Source organism: Dipodomys spectabilis, unplaced genomic scaffold, assembly GCF_019054845.1.
Source record: "Dipodomys spectabilis isolate Male_0828 unplaced genomic scaffold, ASM1905484v1 ptg000095l, whole genome shotgun sequence".
Lineage (NCBI taxonomy): Eukaryota > Metazoa > Chordata > Mammalia > Rodentia > Heteromyidae > Dipodomys > Dipodomys spectabilis.
The window spans coordinates 46,182,501-46,198,184 of record NW_024870772.1 but is presented as its reverse complement, the minus strand read 5'-3'; the positions used below and the strand labels follow the sequence as shown (position 1 = coordinate 46,198,184).

The window sequence follows — 15,684 nt, the reverse complement described above, 5'->3', positions numbered from 1 at the left end:
GTGGTAGAGTGCTTGCCTTGCATGCATGAGGCCCTGGGTTTGATTCCTCAGCACCACATAAGCTGGAAGTGGCGCTGTGGCTCAAGTGGTAGAGTGCTAGCCTTGAACTGAAGAGCTGAGGGACAGCGCCCAGGCCCAGAGTTCAGGCCCCACGACCGGACCCAAAAACAAAAAACAAAAAACGAAAAAAAAGTTCATTGTGGTTAATGAATTCTTGAATGCATGCACACGCACACACACACACACACATACACACAAACACACATACACACAAACACACATACACACACCCCCCTCAGGAGTTATGTCTTATCCTGGCATGGCTTAGCTTGTATATCATCTCTGCTCTTCTTGAATCAACAGTCCCCAGCTGTAGTTTTTAGACAGGTCTATTTTCCAGCACTAGTCATGGTGAGATAGGCAAGTCACATCTCTTTGAAGACAGAAACAGTCTTTCAGGAAACACTGGGGTCTGGATTTGAATTTCGATATCAACACAATGAACCGGAAGGAAGGCAATGCCCCCTCGCCGCCTTCCGAAAGCAGACAGCAGGTTTACATGGCAAGCCGGTCATGACGATCTGAGAGTGCATGAGGCGTGCAAAACAGCAATTCACAATTCAATCCCAGACACACAAATATACTTAAGAAAGAGAAGTTTTATTAGGGCAATTTCACTTTATTTTTCCATACAGCAAAGTCAACTACTGCAGTAATAATAAAATAAGCATAAAGCAAATTGCAGCCCAAGACAAAATACATAATTTTAAGCAACTACAAGCAGAAAGTAAGTTGTGATTACATAATATAAAACCAAGCATGTTTCTCCTCTCAGCAGAGGAAAGTGGCTCTGCGGGCGAGCCAGGGCACCCTGCCACCTGGCGCAGGAAGCCCGGCACCACTGGCTCCTTAAACCAGTGCCGGCACCAGGTCCAGCTTCCCTACACCCGGTGAGTGCTCGACTGTGTTTGATTTCTTTCACCTGCTGAAAGAACGGGATCCTACAGCAATTAAAAAAACAATCACATAACAATTATAGATACAGTGTGCTGTTTGGTTTGCCTGTTTATGGGTTAAATTTTCTTTGAAAGTCAATACTTGTTTTGAACATTTCTTTTGTGAACAATAAACCAGTGAAATTGGCAGAAACCGATTTGGGTATTATAGGTCCATCGTATTGTTCCTTCTCTCATTTGTTGTTGTTGTTGTTGAGATTTTAAACATGCAGTAGTTTTGAAAAATGTAAGGAATATTTGATCCGTGGTTTGATCTTAATGTTCAAAGTCCCTGCTGTTTTTTGGTAATGATCGTCAGGCAGATTTGGCCCAATGGAGCTTTTTGACAGTCACGAGATCTTGGAAGGATGGCATTACCTTTCCAGCTGAAAAAATCCTGGCAAACTACAAGCTGTCCACAAAAAAGCAAAGCGACATGTTTGAAGGGGTATAGAGTGCTAACTCTGTGCCTCTTTCACAAGCAATTTTGCTCAGTCTGTCATTTTATTAGCCTTAACAAAACTCCTTGTAATTATAGACGTTTTTATTCAAAATAAGATCTTACTATTATACAGGTTTCTCTCTTTTGACTATATACAGAAGTGCAAAAAGTCAACCTTCTCTCTAGACTTCCCGATATGCTGAAGTGCAGCATAGTTCACCCTCAAGAGTTTGCACACACGCTCTATTTCTCATTACGTAAACTTTGAGTATTTGGATTATCAACAGAAAGTCCCTTGTTCTATTTATTGATTATGCAGCTTATTTATAACAAGGCCTGATATTCAGGGATTTCAAAAATATGAAACAATACTTTAACATTTGAAATGGATACAGTAGAAAATAAATTTTATTCTAATATCTAGGATCTAGATCTTCTTATAATAACTAATTACAAACAAAATAAATCATCAAAATATTACTCAATTGTCTGCCAGGATTGCTGCAATAGCAACAACTTAACATCTTACTTAGCAATGATTATATATTTATAAGATATCCATATAAAAGATCTTTGTTCTTTTAATGAAAACTAGACAAGAACTAACAATGACTGACATTCTTATACTGTAATATTAAATCAGTAAAATATAAATCATTTAGTTAACAATAATACGAATGTTCGTATGACACTACATGTAATCCAAAACTAAGTATGTTATGAAGAAAAACTACTTTTTGTATTTTGAAAAATTCATCAGTAAAAGCTAACAAAACAATAGTCTATAATCTGAAATGGTATTCAATTGTTAATAGAAAAGAAAATCTAATAAATGTAGGAAATGAAAAACTACATTTTAACAAAATAAGTAATATTCTGTAATGTAACTAAACTACACTAACATATGAAGTCACTGTTACTCTCTCAACACGATTGAAATTACATTGGTATGGGTTCCAACCCGTAATGTCAGAATCTAAGGCTTTAATAGATGCACAGTGCAATCAGTAAAATCAACACATCAGTCTTATATTAGAAAGCATTTCTCTCAAGCATAAAAACTTGCAGTAAACCTGGAAGTATGGAAGGTTCTACAACCAAACCCTCTCTTCTCCCGCTCCTCACGAGAGCTACCAGTGGCCGAGCCCCACGCCAGCATTCCGCAGAACTGCTGGGCAGAGCAAAAATATCCTTTACAAGCTTCCACATCCAACCCACTAAAAAAGGAATTCCTTTGGACAAATCCATGGTTAAAAACTGAATGCACATCTATTTTTTTTTTTAATTTTGTAAAAGGCTTTCTAAGGCTATAAGCAGTTAATCTGAACAAATCAAAACCAAAAAAAAAAAATTACATATAAAATTCACCCATGTACTTAACCCACCCAGTTACTAGGTTAATTAAACATTTCTCATTTTCATATTTTGGTTTATCATGCATCTGATGACAGTGCTGTTCTTGTCTTTCTTTAGAGTCACTATTTTAAATGTGACTATAGGAAGCATGTGAGCAAACGTAAAACCATTTTTGCAAAGCGTTTAGAGTCCTTCTGACTTTTGACAGAGGCTATAAATATAGAAGCAAAATAATTTCATCATTTTTTGTTATTGTGTCTCAGAAATGGCATATCCCTTTTGAATAACATGTTATACAGTATAGTATGCATAAATATTACACTACAGTGCATTAAAGTAATTATATATTTTATATATATATATCTTATATATATCTCCAGTATGTGTGAGTTTATCTGTATTGAGAGTTTGTGTTGTGCTGTCTATTGTTACTGTAAAGTTAATTTTGCCATTTCTGAGACAGCTTTGGTTTCAAAAAAAAAGTATGGTGCCCTTTGATTGATGAGAACTAGCAAATAAGCAACAAAATGTGGCTCTGAAAATAATAACACTGAAGAAATAATACTCTAGTTCGATGTACAGTCTATGGCACTTCATGGAAATCCTTGACGACATGGAACTTAAAGCCAGGTGTGCTTGGCAGCAGACACAGTTGGTTTCGCTTGGCACATTCATCTGTCAGATCCCTCCCTCTGTATGTCTTACCATCTAGTACATTAAAAATATTACTCTGAAACAGAAAGGGCTATGCATGCACTCTCTCATCTATAATGGCAATTTTAAATACAAGGTGCACCTTTGTTATTTGTAAACCTTGAAAGAAATAAACTTATTTTTTTAAAAAATTATATCTTGGTCTACAGACGTACCAATACATAATAGAGTCATGGTTATACCATAGTCTGTCTTTTCAAAATGACATGGATATATAGGAAACTAAGTAGGTATGCATATCTGTATGCATAGCTCTGTGCTAGAAAAGAATATGACAATGTTGTTCTTCAGGACAGGGGTATCACCTCAGCACAAATATTGATTCAATGTACAGTGCTCGCAACAGTGTGCAGTGGGCCATGTGGTCTGTTCTTCCCGTTAACATGCAGCAGTGATGTCTGTCGTGTGGCTGAGGGGTTTGGTGTTGCGCGAAGGTATGTACAGTATGGCTAATGACCCCGTCCGTTGTTCTAACCAAGCACACTGTCCTTCCTCTTCAGTGTGATCTGCAAGGGAACAAGAGAGAGCCTGTGTTGCAGCAGGCTAACCTGCGTGGGCGGATCCCTCCATGGCCCCCACCACGCCTCCACCTCTGGTGTCAATGGTGTGTTCACATGTACACGAACATGCGTATCTTCAGGGAAATGCAGGAGGGAACCAAACCGGAGGTGCACACGCAAGGTTTATGCTCTCTCCGTGTGAGGAAATGACACACTCACTTAGCAACATCATAGAATGCTCTAAACTTCCCGTTAATCAGCAAAATGTGTAAAATACAGTCACAGCATCAAGGATCTCATGTACTGCAGAGCACTTCTTAGTTAAACACCATCATTGTCATAGAGCAAAATAGAAACCTGCTTTATGTCTTCTGTAAATTTTATAGATCCGAAGAACGATTTGGTCTACAGGGTTCTAAGTCCCTAGAGTAAGTTCTGTTAAACAAGCTTCATTCTCTTAAGTGTTGGGTTCACCTGGTGTGAGCTTAAAATAAATGACACCTGAAGCGATAGTTTTAAACGATTCAAAGTTTGTATGTTTTTCTTCACTCTAAAGCCAAAAAAATTAAATATTGACATATGGCTGGGTGCCAGTGTGGGTGCCAGTGGCTCACACCTGTGATTTTAGCTACTCAGGAGGCTGAGGTCTAAGGATCGTGGTTCAAAGCCAGCCTGGGCAGGAATACCTGTGGGACTCTTCTCACCAATTAACCACCAAAAACAAAAAGAAAAAAGCCAGGAGTGGAGCTGTGGCTTAAGTGATACACCACTAGCCTTGAGCAAAAATATGCTGAATTCAAGCCCCAGGACCAGCACAAAATGTGTGTGTGTGTGTGTGTGTGTGTGTGTGTGTGTGTGTGTGTGTGTGTGTGTGTGTGTGTGTGTGTGTGTGTGTAAACTAAGGAATAATTCCTGATGAATTAAGTTTTAATACAATATACCTGAGAGTTAAAACTTTTCAGTTTTTACATCAAATTTATTCCCATCTTGGAAACTACATATTAAAATTCTGCTTTAGAATATAATTTTGAGAAGGAAAGAAATCACCACTTACTGGCTTTAAAAACAGCTTCCATGTTGCAACTTTATGTGAAAATAGGCATTTTACCAACAGCAGCACATTGTATAAACTCGAGTACAGATAAATCCTCATGTTTACTATTTACTGATGTGTGGATGGTCTTTTGGTATTATTTCATTGAACTGGGATTATGAGTAAGAAACACAAGGGAGCTTCATGCATACAAAGCAAACATGATTGCCAGAGCTGAGAATGTATGTTGTAATCCTGTTTTCAACACCTAGAATTATCAAGTAATGTGCTTATTCTAAGACTGTGGCATTTCTTCTAAATCATGAAGCTTTTTTACAAAAATCAGAACTGCTTTGAGAGAGACCCTGAAATGGATCACAGGCACCTTCAGTAACTTCGCTCACTACTATAGCAAACCTCGGGCTGCACAGGGCCTGCCATCTCATGAGCGGCCATGGCCTGGGCTCTGGATACATCGCCAGGGCCTCTGAACCTCGCTGTGGCCTCTTGACTCGGGGACAGCCACTTCTGCAAGGCCCAGACCCACTCTCGGGGCCTTCTCCACAGAGCGCCCTTCTTGTGCACCTGTTTCAACTTTGATTGGGAAGAGCTGCTCTCTCATCCTTGCACCAAAGTTCTTATATTTTAACAGACGCTATTCTGAGCTTATTTACATCTTCATCCCACTGACAGGATAAACTAACAATGCAGCAACACAAACTCATTTGTAAATGAGTTAAGGTCCAAATAAGTGAATGAAAGGAAACAACTGACAGTGACCAATTATCTAATCACCAGATTTAGCTGGAAATGCTGCTGCTCTTTCTAACTGTAAAAAATTGTGCTTCTGTGAATTTCAGGAGCCTGGCAGGAGCAGGTGCTTTCTGTCTGCAGAGGTTCGTTGTGTTATTTACGACATCATTCTCAGGCATACGAGGCATCAATGTGGGCGGACAGCCCTGGCTGGAGGGGGCAGAAAGTCTATCAGAAGCCTGTGGCCCGTCATTAATTGCTCTCTGCCCAGCACCACCAAACTGTTGCTAGCATGTTGCCCACTTTGTAAAAGAGAAGTTCTCCTGGACCCAAGACACTCAATTTGTCTGCAGGTTCTCATGACCTGTGACAGAAATGCCACCGGCGACATGGTCCATGTTGCTGGAGACCTACATGGCCCTCTGAATCACACCTTCTGGCCAGTCGGTTCTAATGCACATTGTGTTTATTCCTAATAGGAACAACCTCCTCCATTTGTGATCCTTGAGTATTTTGTATTTTAAATTATGACATCTTAATTGTAAATTCACATGAAAAATTCCTTACAAGCCATCCTATCATGAACTCTGTAAGTGCTTTCTCTGAAGTTTTACAAAGGTTTAAGTAGATCACACAATTGCTATCTTAAAAACAAAACACACCAGGATTAGGTATTACGTAGTGGACTTACTGTTGAGCGCTGACAGCTCACATCTGGGTGACGTATTTGTGGCTAGTCAGATGTTCGGCAGATATTATGGGTATCTAGCAAATAAGAAGATATTTAATGATTGATCATGCAAGCAGACCAACTACTAAGAGTTGAAACCATCTTCATATTAAACGTTTATAGAAAAGCAAGAGTCAGCCCTTGCTGAAAGTCCTACTCAATCAATAGGAAGTTAATATAAATTCTAGAATAGCAACTCATTTCTTTTAATCTTTGTTAAGTACTATTCTATAGTTGTTACCAGTTTGTAGGAAGAGAGGAAAAACTACCAAAAATTCATGCAGAGCAGTCATTGAAAAAGCCCTTTTTGTTGGCCTACACACACGCGCATGTGCACACACACTCACCCTGTGGAGTCAATTATTTTAAAATGGTACACAAATCAGAGTAGGAAACGTTTTGCCTATTTTTGTGCAATTGAATTTCTAACATTTTCATCCAGGTGAGAGTGCTCAACTACTTCTTCTCCTCCCCCTCCCCCAAACTAAAGATTGCACAAAAAAAAAGATCATTCAGAAAAAGGTAGCAATTCAAAAGAACTGGGCGAGAGGATAGGTTTATTTCAGAATTTACTGAATCCTGACTGCTTATCTATTGGGTTTTAATGAGCAACAAAAATTAGAGAACTTGAGGGAAAATTCAGTAAGAAACCGGTCTCAATTCTCTGCAGTCCAGTGGGTTTGCCCCACTGGAGGCCGCGAGCGCTGGCCAGGTCACCCGCGTCCTTTCCTGACTACGTGACTTTAAAACAAGCAAGGCCTTCTTCTACGTTCAAGTTTCTGCTGTACAAAGTCATGGGCCAACTTTGCGCTTGGTTGATGGGAGAGCAGATCGCACACACGACTGCGATTTTGTCAGGGCTGCCCTTCAGACGTCCTACCCTGACCTCTCTGTCCTGCGGTCTGGCATGAACATGAACATATCCCCGTGTTATCTGCGTCTCTCGGCTGACCGTTCTACGCGATTTGACAGCTCTGGCAAAGGGCACATAGCGTGCTGCGAAGCACCACGAAGCCTCTCGTACCATTTTTCCGGCTGCAGGGAGGGTGTGCACCCGGAGTGAAGGGGCCTCCAGGATGGGGCTGTCGGAGCACACCGGGACCTTCACCACCAGCCGATGCCGAGGAAGGGCCCGCTTTAACGTCTGCATGCATGCAGGCGGCACTTTGTCGTGTCAGCTATTTCCAGCACTGCTAATGTACTGTAGGCATATACACATGGATGTACGTGGATATAATATATGCGTGTATATAATATATATATATATCCACTGCCTTTTCATTGGTCTGGTTGTAAAATAGAATGGAGACCCAAGACTACGCATGAGATGGTCACAGCACAATGCAAAAGGTGCCCAAGACATAGTCAAATTGGCTCTGCTAGAGTTCTGCTTACACCAGCAATTCATCATCATAGATGGCACACATACAGACAGCTCGCGCTCCACGGCTGCACGGCAGAAGATTGCTTGGAAACGATTGAGATCCTTCTGCTAGAGATAATGTACTCCTATGCCACAAATGCACCAGCGAGCGAGCTCGTAAACGAGTCTGATACATGATCGCCAGTCCGAGGCTATTTTGACAGGCTCCGAAAAACTAACGACTGTTTGCCAACAAATAGCGAGGGCTTGTCTCAAACTCAAGGCAGGTCTGACACTGTGCTCTCAAGAGTCTGCAGCTGCTGTGCTAGCAGCCTTGTGTTTGCTGACAGCACGGAAGAAACAAGGGTGGAGGCTCCGCTATCAGATACCACGACTTTCCACCTGTCTGCCCTCCACAGGTGGGCGCAGCATGGGGGCCTGAGACTCACTGGCTCCATTTCAGCCCAGTCAATGAGTGAGCCGAGGCTGGCTCAGTTCTCCTCGCACATCGTCAACCCCCAGGAACTTCGCTTTCGTCACAAAAGTTTCTATACCTTTAAGCCCGAACTAACTTCACATAAAGATGACTTTACGTCAACCAGTATTTTCTAGAATGTATTTTTAAACAAGATCAGAAAATGCTGGTGGGTTTTTCTTTTTGTAGTTTTTGCTACTTAAACATTTTAAATAATCATTTTATTTTAAAATAGCTAACTCCCACCTTTCACCAAGTTTAAGTCGCTTAAGTAGGAGCCTCCTACTTCAAAGTATCCTGCAGGATTGTTATCCCATAAACTTGGGTAGACGATGAAATGACTCTCACTGGACCATACTGTTTCTTGTTATTCTTTATACATCTATCTGCAACATTTATGCAGAAATGAGGGCGCTGAAAAATGGTTTTCACTACGTGTACTGAGAATCGGTTGAGACGCTCAGCACAGAGTTCAATTCCAGGGCTTGATCTCAGGGCCTGGGCACTGTCCCTGAGATTATTTTTGCTCAAGGTTAGCAGTGCTCTACCACACAGAATTAATTTGGAATCTTCTTCCTGAAGAAATCAATGATAACTCTGTATCAAACTCTATTTACAAGAGTGGTCATTTGTGGCATTTTAGTATTTTAATTTTCCTTAACAATTTAGGTGAGAACTCAGGAATGGATGTCCCAAATGTGCCTTGTTGGTGGTGGTTTTGAATCTTAAAATTGCCTATATTTTTAACTGGTCAGGTGGTTGAGAACAAAGGAGAATTGCTTGTGTAAATGTCATTTTAGTAGCTTCAGAAATGAGGCTGCCACGACTTTGGAGCACGTAGAAATGGCACAAAAGCATCGGCCGCTTGTCACAGGAAGGATGTGTAGGCCAACAAGAGGCATTTCCGACCCCCATGCTCACCGCAGCACCCAGAGAGCCCTCCGACTCCACCGGCCCCACAGGAGGGGCCCCCAGCTTGGCCGCTCCGCTCCGTGCCTAGAGGCCACCCACGGGGCCCAGGGAGAGTCGGTTTTAGGAAACAAAGCTGTAAATGAGCAAACCTGGTTGGCTGTGGCTGTGGCAGCGAAGGGCACACTTGTGGCAGGTGTTGTTGCCGCGGACACGGTGGCTGGCGTAGCACCGTGCACCATGGGAACTTTCGGAGGGAAAATCATATGAGCAAACACACAGAAGAGTGCGGCGACATGGAGACCAGGCAACGTGAGCCCCGGCCAGGGCATTGATCATAGCAGCGAGCGCGGCAAGTGACATGCAATCGCATTGCAAAGCAGGAGGCATTCCGGGCAGGGGGGCGGAGGGGCGGAGAGAAAAAAGGGAGGGAAAAAAAGCTCGTTACCATCAAATCAGGAAAACTGACACAACAGGCTTAATTTGCTAAGTCAAAACAAGAATTTCATAGAGTGCTCACAGTCAGACATTCAACATCTAATCAGAATACGGGTATTTACTTCAATATACAGTTATCTGTTTGATTAGAAGGGTTTTTTTTTTAAAATCGGTTACTATTATAAAAACAATGATTACTTTTATGAGATAGATTCCTTTTTTAACACACCAGAGCTCAGAGTCCAATCAAAATCCACCAAAGGTGACTAAAGGAGACTACCGTGTGTAAGGAAAACACTTAGGTGAATTGACGTCAATTAAATAGAAAATGGCATTTAATTGACAGGTGTTAGTAAGGGACATGGACTTGCCCGATAGATCACAGTTAAACTGAGCAGTGGATTTTGAGGGGCTGTGAGGCGCATATCAGTTTAAGAAAAATCAAGAAACAGCTGCACCTACCAACATTTGTAGCGGGTGTCATGCACAATATTGAGCCTGCTCATCATGCATTGCAACAGGAAGGCGGATTTGAAAGGGAAGAGAATTAAAACATCCCATCACACGTGTAATTAGGAAATCATTTGAACAAAGAAGAAAAATTGTTATTATGGAAACAGTGACTTGTAACTGTCAGCACAATGAAATAATACAACAGCAAGTGACCAATTAGAGCTTGTCTCAAGTGAAGAATAAAAAGCCAGTTTAACTGTGTGCTGGTACACCTGCTTTCCCCCGATTGCCACCTATACACGGAACTATTCTGAAAAAGACTGACACCTGCTGGATGCCTCCCGAAGGAGACCGCCCTTTGTTCTGGTGGAATATGGGTCCTAACTTGGCTGCTTGGCTATTTCTAACTCTGACAAATGATACATTAACATTTTCTCTAGGTTGAAACATGCTAAACGAGTAGAGATATTATTTATTAAAATAGTAAATAATTTAATGTACAACATAACAACACTACAACATTCACTTTAATTTCCTTGGCTTTATTTCTCTGTTTACTGTAGTAGCAGCCACACAGACCTGAAAGGAATCGTGATTGTCTTATTGATACAGGAACTTTACTTGGATAAATTATGCATGAAAAGAAAGGGAACTTCTCCTTGTTTGGGAATTCAAATGCAGGAAGAGCTTTATAAAAAGGGATGCAATTTAAGTCAAAATGCTTCATCTGGTATCTGGCAAAACAGGCTTGTTTCCATTGCTGGGTAAGATTATCAAGACTTAGTGGAGTGGCAAATGTTTTACAATATTTCACATGTAAGAACTTGCTAATTAGATTTCAGTGAAAAGCTCCGGGTGGAAGCTTAGCGAAGATGCCCACTTCGCATGTGAGCACTGGCACGGTGCTCAGAACTGTTTGACTATGGCAAGTAAAAATAAATGTTCCGTACGTAGCTTTTGCTGTGACATAAAAATATGGGAAGTCTTGTTTACTTTTACCCAGCACAGGGCCCTTCTACAGCTGGAGACTACTGTTCTTCCAATGAGACTATTTTGGACTTGTAGGTTTAAAAATACCAACTGGCGTGTTATGTTTCTATCTCAATCTCTCAATCTTGGCACATCTGTTGAAATACTAGCAGCATCTGGGAGGAACACTGGTTGGAGAGATATCTGCCAATGCGGGCCTGTCAGAGGCGGCTGCCAGCGGGGAGCACAGATGAAACCTGGGCTAGGTCACCAGCATCCCTCTAGCTGCTGTTAGTGAGTGGCATGGGAGCAGGCCTGGGTTGAACAGGGGCAAGGGGGAGCTGGGCTCCTAGCTGAGGAATGTGCTGTCGGCCGCTGCCAAGGCCCTGGTACCTCCATCAAGGTCAGACGTGACTAAGGCCCCCAGTCAGCCTCGTGGAAGACAACAGCAGAAACAAACCAACAACAACAAAGGATGTCACTGGAGACACAAGAGCAAGCACAGCTGAACCCTGGGTCTAGACCTTTGAGAAGCCATGGCCCTCTAATGGCCAGGCAGGGGGAGGGGAGCTGGGCGTAGAGAAGAGTAATGTCACATTGGAGGATATTAAAGCCAATTTAAATATTGCACAGGTGATAAATGTTAAACTTAGTATTTGTTGTTAGACTTACATTGGTCACATTTCATCCTGTGCAATCCATCCAATTAAGCCTGGAAATGAGCTGGCCCTACACTCCCTCTTGTTAAGCCACACAACACTTAGGATCTGAATTTCTCTAATTGTCATTCTACCCAATGCACACAGTTCTGAGGGATTCGCAACAAATGAACTAGAGGCAGTGATGAAAACAGTCACCAGGGTGCAAAAACTCACAAACATGAAGACAGAATGCTGTAGGACCCATTTGACAAAAGCAAACCCACTTTACTTCAATTCAGTGCAGTAGCCAATTCATTCCTCCCTCCATTTTCAAAAAGAGGCACAAGTGCGCATATGTGTGCATTTCCTCTTGCCTTACAAAGACGTTCACACAGAAGAATAGCTGTTTCTGAGGAATGTGTATTTTAATTGCATGATTTTTTATTAAATTTTTAGTTGGCTTCTGTGAAGATGCCAGAAAAAAAAAAAAAAAAAAACCAGGGTGTTAACTGAATGTGCAATGGAATGTGTGCACAGCTGAAATCTCACGGATGGGAAAGGGAAGAAGAGCCGGGAGAGCTGGTTGGCAGTTGCAATTCCCAGGGGATAATTCAGGGCTACAACACAGATACCAGGTGTTTTGGCTTTCCCTTTGTTGGCAATACTGGGTTTTGAAGTCAGGTATCCTAGCTGAGCTTTCTTGCATGGTTGGCACTTTACCACTTGAGCCATGATACCTCCAGTCCTGCTTCTTGAGGGCTATTTTGCAGATAAAAGTGTTAAGAGTCTTTTCTGCCCAGGCTGGCATCAAACCTTAATCCTCTGGATATGAGACTCCTGAGAGCCAGGATTATAGGTGTGAGCCACTGGCCCTGGGCTGATGTAAGGTCTTCTAAAGATCACCTACCATCTCACTAGCTCAGAGCTGAATGATCAGAATCGATATTCAAGCAGGCAGCTTCTTTGTGCTCACTGATTATGATTTTACAAATATACACTAGTAAATTATGAATATTGATATTTATTCTAATTATGATAAACTAAAATCTTTATGATTTTTATTATTTCTAAAAACCTCAGCCCCCTCCCTACTTCCCTACTGGTAAGCCTCCACACTGTGGAGAAGTCTGGCCTTTCCCCTTTCCTTCAGGTAGGCTTTCCAGCACCAGCTGAAGCAGGTTATTTTGGCTCCTTTAAACACTAGAATGCAGTGTGAAGGGGTAAGGACAAAGGGGGACAAAGGTGGACATGCCTGACAAGGAAGATGGAGGAAACAGCAGCTCTGGGGCCTGGCAGGCACGGCTGGGGGTGAGGTCAGCACCCCGGGCAGCAGTGTTTGGAACATGGGCCATCTGACAGCAGTCCTGCTGAGGGTGAGAACGCTGGGACTGGTGTGAGCCCCGGTGTGAGGCCTGGGCGTTCACGCCCAGGAGCAACGCTGCAGGAGTGGGGGGAGGGGGTCCGAGGCCAATGGAAAATGTGCTCATGTGCTACATGTGAGCTCTTCTCGTGTTAGCTCTGTGCAAACACGTACTGAGCACAGACTAAGTGTATCTGAAGAGTGGGGCACCCTGCGAGAGCATGTGTACTGAGCACACCACTAAGCAGTATACCTGAAGAGTGGATCACCCTGCAGGTGTGGGTACTGAGCACAGTACTATGCAGTGTGTCTAAAGAGTGGAGCACCCTGTTAGAGCGTGTGTACTGAGCACAGCACTATGCAGTGTATCTGAAGAGCGGGTCACCCTGTGAGAGATCAAATCAATCCCAGTGGGGAGCGTGGTATCAGGGCACAATCTGGGTTCCGGAGCACCGGGGCGGCCCTGGGGTCCCACAGCAGGTGTCAGGCCGGTGACAAGGGGCGGTGTGGGAGGGAAGAGCTGTATGTCCATCTAGGTGTCTCCAGGGGATCACAGACACCGCCCTGGGGTGCGGTTAAGCTTAGTCTTGGTTTTAAAGGCAAACACTGGGCAGCCTCCCTGCATGCAGGACCCAGATCTCAGGGGAGCCAGCCTGCCCTCTGCCCAGGAGACGGCAGGCTGGCTTTTGGCCATGACCCTCGCCCGCCCATTGCCCTGCCCCATCCACTCATTGCCCGCCCCTCACCTGCTAGCTCCTCCCCTCAAATGCTGCTTTCTGACCCTACCCCTCCTTGGCTACTCTGCTCCTTGGCCTGCCCCTTAACAGACCCTGCCTCTCCAGCCCCTCCCCTTGTCAGCCCCACCTCTCCCATGGTCAGCCCCGCCCCCTATCCCCGCCCTTCACCTGCCCTGCCCCTCCTGTCACCGCAGCCTCTCCCCTTGCCAGCCCCGCCCCACCCCGCCCCTCAGCCCAGCCTCTCCCCTTGTGAGCCCCTCCCTTCCCTAGCCCGGCCCCTCCCCAACCCCGCCCCTCACCAGCCACACCTCCTCATTCACCCCCCCCTTCCCCAGCCCCTCCCCTCCCAAGCCCCGCCCCTTGCCAGCCCAGCCCTAAGCCCCAGCCCATCCCCTGGCCAGCCTACCCCAGCCCCGCCCCTCCTCTCCCCAGCCCCGCCCCGCCTCTTCCCTCCCCGGCCCCGCCCCACCCTTCCTAGCCCCGCCTCTTCCCTCCCCAACCCCTCCTCTTCACTCCCCACCCCCGCCCATGTCTTCCGCCCCGCCCCCTGCCCGCCCCGCCCCTCACCTGGCGGGAGGAACGCGGTGTGCTGTTGCAGCTGCATGTTGGCCAGAGCCTGTTGGTATTGGAAAATACCCGAGTTAAAGACTGCGGTGGCACCGTTGGTTTTCTCGAGAGCAGGCCTCTTTGGTAGCGGGGGGAGGACGGCTTGAGGGATGCCCTGTCCACGGGACCAGGAGCAAAGAGAAAAGAAGAGAGCCGTCAGTGGGGCGGCGGCCTGGGCAGCGGCGCGGGGCTACGGGGCCAGGGCCTCCGCCGGCTGAGTGGGGGGAGGGGGGCCCGGGCCAGGCCTGCCGTCCACACCGCGACCGCACCCTCCATCCAACCCCCCCCACACCCTGATCACACCGCAACCACACCCGACCACCCCCCTCCACACCCCTTCTACACCCCATTCACCCTCTCTACACACCCCCACCCAAACCCTGTGCACACCCCCCTCCACACCAAGACCACACCCTCCATCCAAACCCCCCATACCCCATCACACCACACACACCTGACCACCCCCCTCCATACCCCTTCTACACCCCATTCACCCCTCTCTACACACCCCCACCCAAACCCTGTGCACACCCCCCTCCAAACCCCATCCACACCCCTCCTCTACACCAAGACCACACCCTCCATCCAAACCCCATCACACCCCACCACCCCTGGACCACCCCCCTCCACACCCCTTCTACACCCCATTCACCCCTCTCTACACACCCCCACCCAAACCATGTCCACACCCCCCTCCACACCGCAACCACACCTACCCATCCAAACCCCACAACACCTCACCACACCCTGATCACACCCTGGCCACACCCCAACCACACCCCATCCACACACCCCCTCATCCACATCCCATCCAGGAGAGGTACAGTGATGCCTGTCCCATGTGCTTCTGGCTTCCTGTGGAAGCTGCCCTGGAGGGAGGAGACTGGGCCCACCACTCAGGCCCACCAGGGCAAAGGGTTAGTGGTTAATCCTGAGGTGATGAGGCCTTGCCTTGCCCTGCCCTGCCCTTCTCTGCCCAGTCCTGCCCAGCCCGGCCCAGCATGCATTGTCCTGCCCCATCCTGCCCTGTCCTGCCCCAACCTGCTCCTCCCCCCCATGCCCTGTCCTGCCCTGTCCTGCCCTTCTCTGCCCCGTCCTGTCCAGCCCAGCATGCATTGTCCTGCCCTGTCCTGCCCCATCCTGCCCTTCCCTGCCCCATCCTGCCCAGCCTGGCCCAGCATGCATCATCCTGCGCCGTCCTGCCCGCAGC

General features: G+C 45.6%; 1 protein-coding gene across 17 annotated transcripts in view; it reads right to left on the bottom strand.

Moving 5' to 3' along the window:
- Positions 1-639: 639 nt before the first annotated feature.
- Mbnl1 (muscleblind like splicing regulator 1) overlaps positions 640-15,684 on the bottom strand; it is a 161,877-nt gene continuing 146,832 nt past the window's right edge. For 11 of the 17 annotated variants that reach the window (XM_042685551.1, XM_042685546.1, XM_042685547.1 and 8 more), the window contains 5 exons: positions 14,436-14,589; positions 10,171-10,206; positions 9,423-9,517; positions 6,485-6,558; positions 640-4,013 (listed from right to left, as the gene is read on the bottom strand). In XM_042685551.1, coding sequence (XP_042541485.1) covers positions 6,502-6,558; positions 9,423-9,517; positions 10,171-10,206; positions 14,436-14,589 — 342 coding nt within the window. In that variant the 3' untranslated portion in view covers positions 640-4,013; positions 6,485-6,501. The remainder of the gene's footprint in view (positions 4,014-6,484; positions 6,559-9,422; positions 9,518-10,170; positions 10,207-14,435; positions 14,590-15,684) is intronic. The other 6 variants (XM_042685553.1, XM_042685556.1, XM_042685549.1 and 3 more) reach the window with 3 other exon arrangements.